Genomic DNA, 14188 nt, shown 5'->3' with positions numbered 1-14188 from the left:
GGTTCCTTTGCTACCTTTTTTGTAAATTATTATCATGTTGCATTTGTGTAACATAATGTGGTCTTTGCAGGGTGAGACCAGGCTGCTACTGAAAGCTGTGCAACATGCTGGTTAGCTTGCTATGAGAATTTTTTTCTTTCCTTTTTTCCTTTTTAGTATTACTTAAGTAATGGTACTGTCTATTGTTAGATGAAACTTGGGCTGCTTTGTCTAGGGAAGTAGTAATCAGCAATCAGAGTGTGAGAACTTGAAAAATAATGGATAAACCTAACACGGTGGTAAAGGAAACAAAGTGATCCTAACTTCAGGCTAGAGAACAAAGATACAATTTCCAAAACCACTCAAACTGTTGCTTTCAAACCTGGTTATACAAGTCATTGACAGTTAATGTAGATCATAAGACTTGCAGCCTTATCTTCCTAACCAAAATGTATCAGGAAAAATTTATAGTTTTAAATGACATTTTTTAAAGTGGGGCAAGAAATGCTTGGATTGGGATTTGGCAAGAGACTTTTTTCTTTTTGGCTGAGATATAAAATTTGTCGAAATGGAAGAATGTAACATAGGAAGTTTTTAGTGTAGCTATCCTGAACACCACTAAACTATGTGAGAGATAAGGGCCAAGCTGTTCACAAGATTTGACTGTAGCAGGGTTTTTATTTATTAATATAATTATTTACTTAAATTCCTCCCTGTGATCTTTTCCTATTGCTCCACTTCTGAGCCTGAGGCCAGCCATCTCCAGAGGGTTACCTGGAATATAATTAGTTAATTACTTCGGTGGGGAGGAGGTGTCAGGCTGCAGAATTTAAGAGGCTGTCATGGCTCATGACTGAAAACTGTCAGTCCTGTTAAAGGGAGACCTAAGAACTCTGTTATTTTATCCATGCACCTATTGTTCTGAATACCCATCCAGATTACTTGAACCCTTGTATTTAATTTAGTCTGTGAATTAATATCATTTGCTTGGGTTAAGGAGTACCAGACAATGACCTTGGCAGAGTCTGGGAAAAATTGGTAACAATAAATAATGTCTTTCACCAGCACATCCATTTCTGTAGTGAGTTTTAATCCCTGCATTAAAATGGTTGAACTGTCAAAGTGAGCAGCATAGGCTTGGTGTAAATTTTAAGTGTATAAATGCTCTTCTAGTTTCAGAAACATAATGTGATCTTAAGAGGACTGTATTTCACCATATACTGTCTCCTTGTTTTCCAGCCTTTGTATTGAGTTGTTCTAATAGGTTTGGGTGAACTTTGGATACGTTTTTTTCATTCTCATAGGAGTGCTTCATGCTGTCCAGGTAGTCCAGACCAAGTAGAAGTGCATCTGAAGTTTGAACCTAGTGCATGTTATGTTGTTACTCTTTCTGCACACATAGCTGCCATCAGTGTTATTAATTACTTTTGAAAAGGGGTTTTGCACCTGGAGTAGCTGACTGTAATTTGAAGCTGCTGGGAACAAAAGCAAACAGGATTTTTTGCAAGATAGGGAAAAAAAAAAAAGACAGATTGTAACAAAACCAACTCGACTGCAATTTTAACGTAGGCTAAGAAGGCAGAGTATTACAGACAGGAGTTTGTGAGGTGACTGCGTACATCGGAAACTTTGCAAGTGAAACTTTCTCTTTCACTTTCGGAGAGCAGTGCCTATCAGCATTTGAGAAGCGTATCAGTTGAATTTAAGATAAGAGTCGAGGAAGTACGGAGGAGTTTAAAGGCTTAGGAAAAGAGAGCAATTCAAAGCGAGTATAATTCTGTGTCTTTACTGGTCTAAAAGCACCTTAATTTTGAACTGATGATGACTTTTAATAGTAGGATTATTGAAATATCTATTCTCAAAGTGAAAACATTTCCCTATTTTTTTTTTTTTTCTGAATAAGTCTTAATTGGAAGATATTTTCTTCTTCTTTGTAGCATTTGCCTTAACTTTCCATTTGCCTGCATTCATAGTGTCTGCCTCTGTCAACACTGCCAGAAGGCATGGTATGAAGGTGTTAACTGTTTGTTTGCTGTTAAACAGTTTGTTTAACAAACCTCCCATGTCCTCCTTGCTGTTAATACCCTTTATCAGGTCATATTTCAACTGACTTGATAATGGCTCCCAATTGGCACCCTGCTCTGCTCTCCTCTCTCATCCACAGGCATACCACTTTCAGCATGTCCCAGTTGGTGTTTTCATCCTTCCTTCTGTTGGTCATAGATAAGCCTTTTCCTTTTTACCTCATCGGTTTTTGCACTCTCCCAGATGGGCTGACGTTCAGAGGGTGTGGCTGATAGTGTAACTGTGTTCTGGGTTAAAGGCAACAGAGATTCCTTCAGTGCTGGTGGTTTGAACCAAGAAACTTGCCATACCGCTCACTATTAACTTTTGCTTAGTTCAGGAGGTGTTGTCAAGTTTTTCCACTGGGTTTTTTTTTCCTTATTAGAGTGGAGTCACATTCCGGTTTGGTCTGTTGGCAGCGTTCTGGTGAAATGGTGAAGTGAGAGAAAGCAGCCCTGAACCTCCCAAGTCTGATCTAACTCTGAAATTAGCACATTTTTAGACAAGGACTGACTTAGATAAACTTCAGATGGTTTGATCCTAAGAATTGGGTGCTTTAGATTCGTTTTGCAAACTGAGGTGCTGCTTGAAGGCAGATTGATAATACCTTGCAGTACAGCTTCACAGTTGAAATTTCAAAAGAGGGCTTTAAGTAGAAAGGAATCAAAATGAAGGGAACAAAGCTAATGAACTAATTTTAAAGAACAGTGTGGTAAATTGGAAAAGTGATAAAGACTCGTTCTTGCAGGCATGTGGCTTCAAGGGACTGAAGGTCCTAATTAAATAACATGTAATTGGTACTTTAGGCTTTTTGACAGTACATTGTCAAAACACTAATAAACGTTTTTAACTTTTTGCAGGTGTGTACAAAGTAATATTGTGTTGCTTACTCAAGCTTTCAGAAGGAAGTTTGTCATTCCAGATTTTATGTCGTTTACTTCTCACATTGATGAGCTATATGAAAGTGCTAAAAAACAATCTGGAGGAAAGGTAACCTCTTTTCCATCTTCTGTAGATTTTCAGTAATAACCAAATGTTTCATTTGTTAAATAAACAGATTTTTCTTAACATTTTTAGCAAAATTAAAATGGTAACTTGATGAAAAGGTTTTGGAAGTTCAATTATGCCTGCAACTTGTAAACTGTGTTAGAAATACAGTTCACAGCCTCCAAGAATCTTGTAGCATTTTGTTGTTGGAATATGAAAATAGCATTATTCTTTCTTTGTATTTTTACATAAGCTGTAAAACTGCTGTATAATTTGTCAGACTACACTTAGGCTATAGAAAAATTCTGCAGCTCTACACATCTATCTGGATTGTGTGACAAAAGGAATTGTTAATACTGTACCTTTCTTAGTAAATAAAATTTACTCTGGTGCTTATTTTCAATAAATTACTTGAAAAATCCCAGACTGTGTTACAAGCAAAAAATTTTAAATTATTTGAAAATGCTGGACATGCCGTAATACAGAATGTGCTGAAAATTTTACTTTGACAAAATGTTTTATTTGATAATGATCTAGTGAATATAATAATTTCTAATGTAGCTTTAAGTATACCAGGTGATTATTTGTAGAATAACTCAGTTCTACCTTGTGTATTCTTTCCACTGATATTTATTTTAATTAACGTAGAGTTAAGTATTTTGGATAATGTAATGTGTCTCTTTATTTCGTGCTGTGATAGGTTGCTGACTATATTCCACAACTGGCCAAGTTCAGCCCCGATTTGTGGGGGGTGTCACTTTGCACCGTCGATGGACAGAGGTATATCGTAACCTAAGCACTTTGTTCTTGCAATAGTGGAAGGAAAGGTAGAGGCAATGCTTCTGTAGTATTAATATTTAGAAGTATTGTCTCATAGTACCTGTGCATCAAGCTATATAACTTTCTGTGTAGGTCACAGTGTACTTAAGTGTTAACTCCTCCTCTGCATTTTAATGTTTTCACTGTAGCATTGTTATGTAATCTGTGTGTCACTGAAAAAATGCAGATTCATGTTCTTTAAAAAGAAGATGAAGGTGTAGGAACTGGACAAAGCTGAATACAATTTTGCTTTTCAGGTTTATCACGCTTTCCCCTGTAAGGCTGTGTGTATGTCTTAGATCTAGTCAGAGTGATTTTATTTTTCTCAGTATTAGTAACTCAGAGTAGCAGAGACAGTTAGGAGCCCAAATGTAAAGAGATACCTTGCACCATCGAGCTGAGAAGTAACGTGAGCTCTGTGTCTTCCTTTGTGAGTACACAATGCAAGGTGCTCATCCACTCTGCTGACCTCCAGTTCGCTGTGGTCCTACTGCAGGTCCTGGAAACTGCAATTTTTAGGTACTGTGTTTGTGAATGGGTCATTCCTGAGAACATCAGACTTGCTTCTGGTGACTGTGGCTTGGAGTTAATTTTGCCATGATCTGTTGAGATCCATATGTTTGTTTCTAATTAGCCATATGTTCTGTAATCTCAGGAGATGTGCTGTACAAGTGAGCAGAAGTATTTTTTTCATCTCCCCGTTTAAGTGTCTGAATTACAATCCATTAATATTAAAAAACCGTATACTTTTTTGGCATTTTGCTTTGTTTTGGCTATTATGTGCTAATGAAAGTTCTTATAATCTTAATTTTTGCATTGCCTAATGTTGTGTAACGTTAGCTTTTATAATGCCAAAATGGTATTGTGATTTTCACTGAAGCCTTCTTGTGTTTTCTGCAAAGAACAGAAGCAAATGCACTCCTGATTTTGCCATCAGACAAGTGACTGCTTCAAGCCTTTACATGTGGCATATGCTGCTTGCATGAGTCACTCTTTGGTGCAGTCTGATATAGATGCTGAAAGTAAACTTTCCAAAAGATAGCATGTAAGAAGTGTTATATCTTTGTCATTATTAAAGGAAATGTAAATACGGCTATTTGATTATTATTCTCAAATTGCAAAACCAAGTATCTCATCTTTGTTTATATAGCCATAAATCACTATAGTGGCTCTGTTTGGGTCAGCTGTACCCTGCTGAGCATTTGGTTTGCAATTGAGTAGGGAAAGCGTAAGACATGGGGTCTGAGGTGATTTTTTGCTCTGGTACAAACCCATTTCTGAACTTGTTTTTATTTTGTTACCTCTGCAGTAGTCAGCAACTGACTTTGTTATGCTTGCCCTCATGGTGTCAGTTGCTAAAACCTCTAAATCTCATTGTTACGCTCTTTAAAATGAGACTTAGTAATAATATGCTTTTGCTTTTTGGGCCATTCTTGTTAAATAGTCCTTGTATATTGAGGGGTAGATGAAGCATTTAACGCTCTACTGCCGCAGCTGACAAACAGGAAATTTCAAGACTCTTCATCTGTGTTTTTCCCAGGCATTCTGTGGGTGATACCAAAGTTCCATTCTGTCTTCAGTCCTGCGTAAAGCCTTTGAAATACGCGATTGCCGTCAATGATCTTGGCACCGAGTATGTGCACAGATATGTTGGTAAAGAGCCTAGTGGATTAAGATTCAACAAATTGTTCCTGAATGAAGATGGTAAGAGATACACTGGACTTAATAATGCAAATGCTCAGCTTTAGAAAATTTTGAGGCAAGCCAACACAGTTTTTTCAATCGTGTCATTTTACTGTATCCTCTTAATTCTTATTACCAGGCAGTGTCCCAGAATATTTTACCATCAGCAGCGTAGAACTAGTCTTCATTAGTCACTTTTGCCTAATTTTGAATGCTAGTGAAAGGTGTTTTATTGCTTCTATTCCATTTGCTAGTTACTGAGCTGTAGGAAAACCAAAGAATTTGAACAGTTGCAGGTATTTGAAATTCATTTTTATTCAGTTGAGTTGATAGCAAGTGTTCCTTAATCATGGCTTCTGTAAAATCAGGGTGAAATAATCAAAGATGTTAAATTGGTTTAAAAAAAACCCATATCACTTCTCAGCCTTCTGAGACGCAGGTGCTGATGCCAAAGGCCGGCTCTGACTAGTTTCAAGAAGGTGAAATCTTCCCACAGTTTATTCTAAATGGAATTTGGCTACAGATTCAAAAAGATGTTTTTATTTTTTTCCCTGTGACAGGAGTATTGTAGCAAGAATTTCTCATGCAGCACATACCTAGATTATTTCTTTTTCATATTATATTAATTCTTTAGCATAGAAATGTTATTTTAAAAAGCTTTGTGGCAAAAATCTGAGAAAGATGACTCATGCAGCCTTAGAGGAAATACGGGATGTTATCTCTGAAAGACAAATGTTTCTCCTAGTGGATCTGTCTCAGTAAAGGAACAGACAATATTTCCGTTGCCATGGTATTGCAATTAATATTTAATTACCAGCATAAGGCTTGGATGACATTTTTGTCAAGGATTGTATTGAATTCTGACTTAAATATCTGTATTTTTTTATATATTAATGATACCTAATTATATTTATTATGTTTATAAACACATGCAAGTTATTTATAGAAAATATTTAATTTACCTATATCTTAAAATCATTTTTCCATATTTAAAACATATCTTTGCAATTTATTTTTTCTCTTTTATTATTTTACTAAATGGTGGTGAAATACCAATGTAAGAATACATTGCCAAGAAAAGATTAAGCATTTTGTTATGCTGTCTTGTTTTTACTTTCCTAGTTTTTCCAAATACAGTGTTGTAACAGTGTGAAGACTTGTCCTTCATATCCTACAAAAGCTTCACTATAAAAAAAGCTTTGATGGTGCTGAAAATTGCCCCTTAATTCCTTTGAACTAATATAGATATTCTATATTTTCTCTTTTTAATAACATGACAAAGTGTAGTAATTATTTTCTTCTTTTTATTGCTACTTTTAAAATTGAAATGTTGGAGAAGATGAATTGGTGGGCTGTGGTCTTTTACATTACTGTTATTCTTCAAGAGTGTTTATAAGGCTGTTATGCATTAGTTAATTTGAGCAATTGAACTTTTGACCAGTGAACATGAAATTAATAGAGAAGACTTAATTCACATGATAGAAAATCTAATTTTTAGGTATGTGCTTCTGTGGCTGATAGACATGAGAAAAAAAAGTGCCGGAACTGACCTGGATGGCCTCATATACAGTCCTTAAGACTAAAACAGAAAGTAGAAGTCTAATAAACAGAAACATTTCACTTGTAGTGAGAGAAAGGGAGGTTGAGTTTCTCCAAGTAAAGGAAGAGGAGGGAAAAGAAGGATTTAAAAGATTAAATCTACATTTTGCTTGTAGGCTTAAACCGCTGTAGGAACTTCAGATATGCGGAGTATTTGGCAGTTTGATTATCCATAAATACTTTGAAGACCAGATTTGAAAAAAATTTAAAAAATAGTTATTTAATCTATTTACTTTCTAAATATTTAGACGTAGTTGAATTTCATGTTCGTAATCCATATTTCATTAAGTGATACACAGGTGTTTGAAATTTGTTTAGACATGCATCTGAAGGTATTTTTTCTATACTTACTATATGGTATATACCTAAAATAGGATATTCTTGCATTTCATTGTTTACTAGTATTGAGATTCAAGCTGGAAAGAATGAAGAATATTTTAAATTACAGCAAAAGATGCTAACTTACAACAAAAAGCTGTTGCTCTGTTTTGAGTATGTTCTGTGCTGTGCAATGGAAATTTGGAAACTTCTGCAAGCTTATGAATATTCATTTTTAAAACTTGTTTTATAGAAGAGAATATATATTTCTGGAGGAACAAAACAATCTCTGTCCGAATTTAAAAAATATTATTCTAGTTGGTTGAAGTAGATCAGAAATTTTACCTAGTAGAATGTGTCTGAAACAGGCATTATCAGGAATAATTTTCCTAGCTATGCTCGTTAAGCAGCTACAGGCTTTTTCATGTCTATTGACATTTTTCATGTCTATTGAGTTCGTGACACAACAAGTCTAACAACTGTGTTTATGAACAGTTAGTATCTCTTATCCATACATAACAACCTCCTCTTGGTGATAATTATTTATAGAATTAGTCCAGTAATAAAATAATTTGTGGAACTTAGTCCAGTAATAAAAGTTGTATTGTAACTGAATGAGGGATTGCCAGGAAATTGTTTATTTTCCTTATATTACATTAGGGATAAAAAGATGAACTTACTTGGAAGTACAATGAGATGATACAGCAATACATGTGACTTAGAGAGAAGCTGTGTGAAATATTTTATTTTTTTATCTGAGCAGATCACTGCCTTTATTATTTGATTATATACAGTGTTTGGTTTCAGTGATGTGTGTGTCAGGTTTGCACAGTTTGATACCCCTTCCTAAAGATTAAGGGATGAACTTGTTCACCTCTTGGGCAGACTTGCAATTACAGTATCAGTGTTCATGCTTAGTTGTTGTACAGGGTGGAATCCCTTTGCTGATGGCACCCACTGTGAGGCAGATCAGTAGTGGCTGCTGCTTTAGAAATAGATCTTTGTATGAGTTTCTTTAAAAATTAATGTAGTGTCAGAACCTGTACATTCCCCAGAGGCAAAAAATTACCTGGGAATGGAAGACATCTCTTCTTTGAAATCTGCAGAAATCTTTCGGAATGTAGGCTTTTATTTAGCCATCCTAGCCCTTAAAAGAGGCCGGTATAGCTTAAGTCTGGGGAGAGGTTCTCCATTGCAGAAGGAGCATTTTTGGTTGGAAGGGACCTACAACAATTAAGGGCATTGTCCAAACGCCTCTTAAACACCGACAGCCTTGGGGCATGGACCACCTTTAGGAAGCTTGTAGCTGTTGTGGCAGTATAGGAGGCGTTCTGCCTGTTACAGACACCTGTGTATGGGAAGTGTTTGGGTGGTATTCCTTGGTGCTGTGCAGATGATGGTGGAAAGTGCTGACCTGGGATACCTGGCAGGGTTTATTCTGCTGAGAAGAGGCAGCAGTGGGTTCATGGTGGTGCGGTGCTGGAGGTGGCAGCAGTAGGAGAGAGCCTGAAGCTGTTAGTGTGTGGTGGACCAGGCTGCTGTACCTCCCCTTGGCTGGTAAGGCCCCCACAGTGGTGTTCTCTCTGACTTGTGTGGGGAGCAGCACGCAACTGCATTTCTCTCCTTCATGTGCGGGCAGCACATGGAAACATGTTAGCTGTAAATGTCCTGAACAAGTACGGGTGGCTTGAGATGTTAAGCAGTGAGAGACAGGAATCTTGAGAGTAGAGGAGCCAAGAATGCCTTGACTTTGAAGGTAAGTGGTGACATCCTCAAAGAAACGGGAAGCAATAGTATTTCAGAGGGTGTATTCTGTGTGGACATAACCGCACTGATGAGCCTTGCAGTTGCTGAATGCTAAATGAACATTGCACGTCCTTTTTGTTTCAAATGGACGTGTGATATGGAATTTGGTTGTGGTTTTCCTTTGTACCATGTGGCAGATAGAAACAACAGAGATGCACAGAAGAATCAAAAGCAAAATATTTATAAAATTCTGTTTAGAATGGGCTGCATGTGATAAATTCACGAGCACGTTGGTGGACTGGAGTGATACCTGATGTTGGTGCGAGGAATCTGTAAAGAAGAGAAGCGTAGCTAGAGTGAGAAATGAGGGTGACAGTGTGTTCTGCTTACACATGAGAGCTGTGTTGTCTTGAACTGTGTGTCCCGAGTTGGGATCCCCAGCTCAAGGAGTGAAAAAGTGGGGAGGGCTCCAGCATAGGGGTGCCAGGGTGCTGTGCATTCCAGGGCACGTGTAACTCCCAATGAATAGTTGGAAGGGGGAGTCTAGGGGCTCCCCTGGAAACCTCTGCAGATTCTTGAAGGGAAATTGCCAACATGGAGAGCTCTGTTACTCTTCTTGGTACTGGCACCTGGTACAAGGGCCATGCTGTGGCTTGGGAGCTGCAGACTGAATATTAGGCTAATTCATTGTACAGGATGAACAGGATTGCTGGAGAGGTAGAGGATTTACTGCATTTGGAGGTTTTCAAGACTCAGTTAATGGAACTGTGGCAAGAGCCTTGCACTGAGTGGAAGGGTGGAGGAGATGACCTCCAGATGTCCCTTTTACCTGCAGGCTGTGATGCTCTGAGTGGTCATTTGACTTGTGTTCAGGTTTGTGGTCCCTGAGGAGCTATGGAAGTGCAGTGTTTTCTTATCCAGGATCTGGTGTTAATCAGAAGTCAAATACATTTGACCCTTGTTGCTTGCATTAGTAGATGATAACAAGAGGATATTTGATATATGTGGCTCTTAAGTACAATCAAATGAAATCTGAACAATTTGTGAGTTTTTTAGAGAGATAAGGCTTGGCAGTAACAACTTTAAAATATTATCTAGACAATAAGCTTGTATTTTAGGGGAGCTTCACTTTTTTTGGAAGGTATGGGCCTTATTTTTCCCCTAATAGAATGGTTTGATTTATTTAAAAGTTCCTTTTAATATTGACTTTCTGGAAAATACTAATAAAACTTGAAGATTAGTTTTTGAAGATTACCTGATAGTCATAGGTGGCTAACCAGTGTAATTTTCATGGGAATATATGTGTATGCTGCAAATACCAGACTCGTCTCCAAAACCCAAATAATCTCAAATTATTTTCTTTTAGAGTCCATGTTTGTACACAACACATAAAAATACTGGACATGTTTTGTGCAGTTTTTAAATCAGTACTTTTTTCAACTTGGGAGATAAAGGAACAGCAAATAAAGAATTTAAACCTGTCACGATATAAATGTATTGAGAATTGTTTGAGCTTTTCAGACACCAGAATGCTCAGAAGTCAATATCGTAGTTAAAAGGCACAGCAAAAATGTTAGCTAAAAAAGAAAAGGGTAGTTTGTGGAAGGTAGATTATTTGGGAAAAGATGGCTGATGAGGAGAGGTCTTTTAGAAAAAGGAGATAGAAAAGAAGGTTTCACTCCGCAGCCAAGAATGACTTGGGGGTGCAAAGATGCTGCTAATATGGAGATCAGTGGGAAAAAGGAAAATGTGAGTGTAGCAGGTATGTGCAGGTGGGCTGTGAAGTTAGTTAGATTCTTCAGTGAAGAGGAGTCATAATTTTCAAGAAAAGAAATGAAACCGAACTAAATAATTTACTGGGTTGTTAAGCAGCATAAGGCTGAGTGTGTACTAAACTGTAAAATACTGTGCTCAGAATTATAAAATGTTGCGTATAGTGCTGGTTTACAGTATTTTATAAAGGTTTAAGATTATGTAATAGCTATTTGTAATAGCAGCTTTTCAGTCATACATAAATCTAGAATAATTTTTCATTTAGGCACTAGACTGGTTTTGTTTGACAAACATGTCTCCGAATATATTTGTAATTGAAAACTTTATTTCACAGACAGGCCTCATAACCCTATGGTGAATGCTGGAGCAATTGTGATCACATCTTTAATCAAGGTAAAAAGTTAATTTTTAGTTTCTCTCTGAGTATTTTAGTAGAATGTAGAAAAAAATGTGCAGATTATAAACTATTTGATTTTTGTCTGCAGTATCTGATGGCACTTCATTTGTTGGCAAGTAGACAAGCTCTGATATTTTGGGAATTGTAACCCTTCCAAATGAATGCAGTGTTAGAATAGCAGTTTCTAGCAAGTGTCAGTGCATCTGACAAACACTTTTTCCTTGATGGTATTAGATTTGTTTCCTGCTTTAGCTGCACACTTGATATTCTCTTGAGAGTGTTGCCTTCTATTTGTTAATTGCTGAGGAAGTAAATTTCTCAGGAATATACTTTCTAGCACTCAGAAGTACATTTCTGAGTGTCTAGTGCTCTTAAAGACCATGAAGTTTCAAGAGTATTTCTTGCAGTGCAGAAGAAATGGAAGATAGTACAGTGTGTACAGGAGCAATGCTGCTATATCTGATTGTCAGTCTTACATTGAATTTGTGTGCTATTAACATCCTGCACCGCTAAATTATGTTGAGCTTCTCTGGTACATGGTTGCTGTTGGGATCGAAGTGTGCTTTCATCAATAAGAGTGTTTGAAAACAGTTGCTTATTTTGCCAAGCACACCAGGTCTGAATAATGACTTTACATGTTTAGTCCACGGTCTTGAGACTTTTGGAAAGCTGTATTTTATTTTTTCATAGAAAAGCTGTATACACATCTTAAATTGTTAATGGTATAAACTCCATGTATTGTTAATGCTTGCCAGATACTTGACTTGTATTTGCTGCTGGTTTTAGTATCTACAGGTACAAAAAAATTTTTTTTTTTTCTAAGGGTACCTGCACAGAATTCTGGGGAACATGTCAGTCCCCTGGAATTTTTGAGTAGTAAACGTGATGCTGTTACTTCAGACATCTAACAGTCTCATTTACAACCTGTTTCTTGGTTGCATTTCAAAGTCCGTTAGCTGCAGTGTGTTTCCTACCCCCTATTTCCAAAATGCTGATTTTAAAATTACTTAGATCATGATTTTCTGTTATTTTATATTTAAAGAAGGTGTAAGAACTCCTGCTTAAAGACATTTATCTTTGATAGCTGTAGGTGAAAGAAAATGGCCTTAAGTATGACAGGTAAATTTATTCACATTTAATATTTTTTCAAGGTTGACTGAGCATTGAAATTCACTTGTGAATAGTGAATTTTAAGATCTGACTTAACACATTTGTCTGAAATGTCAAAATGTTAGTCCAACTACAACATGCCCTACTGATCATAAGGCAAAACAAAACGTGTGCCTCTTGCAAAAGGCACGCAGTTCTTGATAAAGGGTGTACTTCTGAATAGATAATGTGGATTTGTTTAATGCATGCAACTGTGGTATCTGTTAGAAGGATGGGGGGTTGGTTTTGCTGGGTGGCTTTTTTTAACTTTTATTTGGGTTTTTTCTGTAATGTTCTTATAAAGAGAATTGCATTGCACTAACATTTCTGCATGTGGTAACTGCACGTCTAGTGAACACGTATCTTACTTAATTGACACCATTATTTGTTTTCAGTGTGATTAAAATGTAGATTATTTTCAGTACTGCTTTCACTAAGATACCATTTATCATTTGAATAACTAACCAAGGTAAATATATTCTGAAGACAATTACGTAGAGAGGCTTGCAGGTACAAAACTACTCAGTAGTTGTAGTTTTTATGAAGTAACACAATCTGCAACTTAACGTTATTCCTACTAACCAGTGAATTACATAATTCACATTTGAATTTGATCTAATATCAAACTTACCTTTTTTCTGAAAAAGGTGGCTTCATTAACTCATGTTTTGCCCTCAATTCCTCTGCACTTATTCTTTTTATTTAAGGTGTTACTTACGTGTCTTGAAGACAGTGTATGACTCCTGAAGTACAAGGAAATTTAAATTAATTGTGTGTTGCTAGCGATAGCATGGTAATAACTACAGAGAGATTGTTGCTGTATTTCATGGTTAAGAATACTTTTATCTCCTTTGAGATTCATTCTCTCTTTCTGAGAAATGGATCTAAGAACTCTTTCAGTGTTCCCATACATTGCACTGTGTTTAGCAGCTGTTAGTAGATGTGATCTTGCACCCAGCTGTCCTTAGAGCTTGGCACAGATTATGATTGTGGATGAGAGATGATGCTTGGAGTAATCTCTGTCAGAATATGTTAACATGGAATATGTTAACAATTTAGGGGTAAAAAAGGCTCTTAGCATCACATATCCAGTTCTGAGTTCTGTCAGAATTTGGTGATCCCTCTTTGGAACAGAGCAGGGACCTAAACTGTAATGTTACATTGTCTTTGCAATGCCTACTAATAAATAATTAGGGGTATGTGCATGTTAAGTTATGTGTTTGAGTTACTTAGGCTTGGCTGTATCCTACTCCTGCCATCTTAAGTGATTTTCCAACTGCCCTGTGTTTGAGACTACGATGTATTTACATTTCGGTGCCCTATCCCCCGTCTCTGTTCTAATTGTACTTGCATTACGCTCCACAGACTGCTCCAGCTGTTTAAAGCATGTATCTACAATAAAAATGCATTAGCAAAAGGACATCCTGCAGGTCACTTCTAAAGAAGTAAAATTTAAAAACCCTCTAAGGACCTTTTCCCTTGATGACAATGGTGCAGCCATTTGCCTCTATTACTAGTTATATAAATGACGTAGTTACAAAAAATTTAAAAAAAATTTTTATCAAAAGAAAATTGTAATTATAGGAGTTTGTGGAAAAGTGGTATGAGATAAACCAGTAATTTTTATCATGTCTCCAAGGAAATACAGGTGCTTGAAAGAGGGTGATTCAACTC

General features: G+C 36.7%; 1 protein-coding gene across 2 annotated transcripts in view; it reads left to right on the top strand.

Moving 5' to 3' along the window:
- The window catches only part of GLS (glutaminase), a 63554-nt gene that overhangs the window by 10466 nt on the left and 38900 nt on the right, over positions 1 to 14188 (top strand). For both annotated transcript variants that reach the window (XM_040070522.2, XM_040070523.2), the window contains exons 4-7: positions 2904 to 3033; positions 3731 to 3810; positions 5390 to 5553; positions 11303 to 11361. In XM_040070522.2, the coding sequence (XP_039926456.1) occupies positions 2904 to 3033; positions 3731 to 3810; positions 5390 to 5553; positions 11303 to 11361 (433 nt within the window). The remainder of the gene's footprint in view (positions 1 to 2903; positions 3034 to 3730; positions 3811 to 5389; positions 5554 to 11302; positions 11362 to 14188) is intronic.

Source organism: Hirundo rustica, chromosome 7 (genome assembly GCF_015227805.2).
Source record: "Hirundo rustica isolate bHirRus1 chromosome 7, bHirRus1.pri.v3, whole genome shotgun sequence".
NCBI classification, from domain to species: domain Eukaryota; kingdom Metazoa; phylum Chordata; class Aves; order Passeriformes; family Hirundinidae; genus Hirundo; species Hirundo rustica.
The sequence above is the reverse complement of the archived record's forward strand: the minus strand, read 5'-3'. Positions and strand labels throughout refer to the sequence as shown.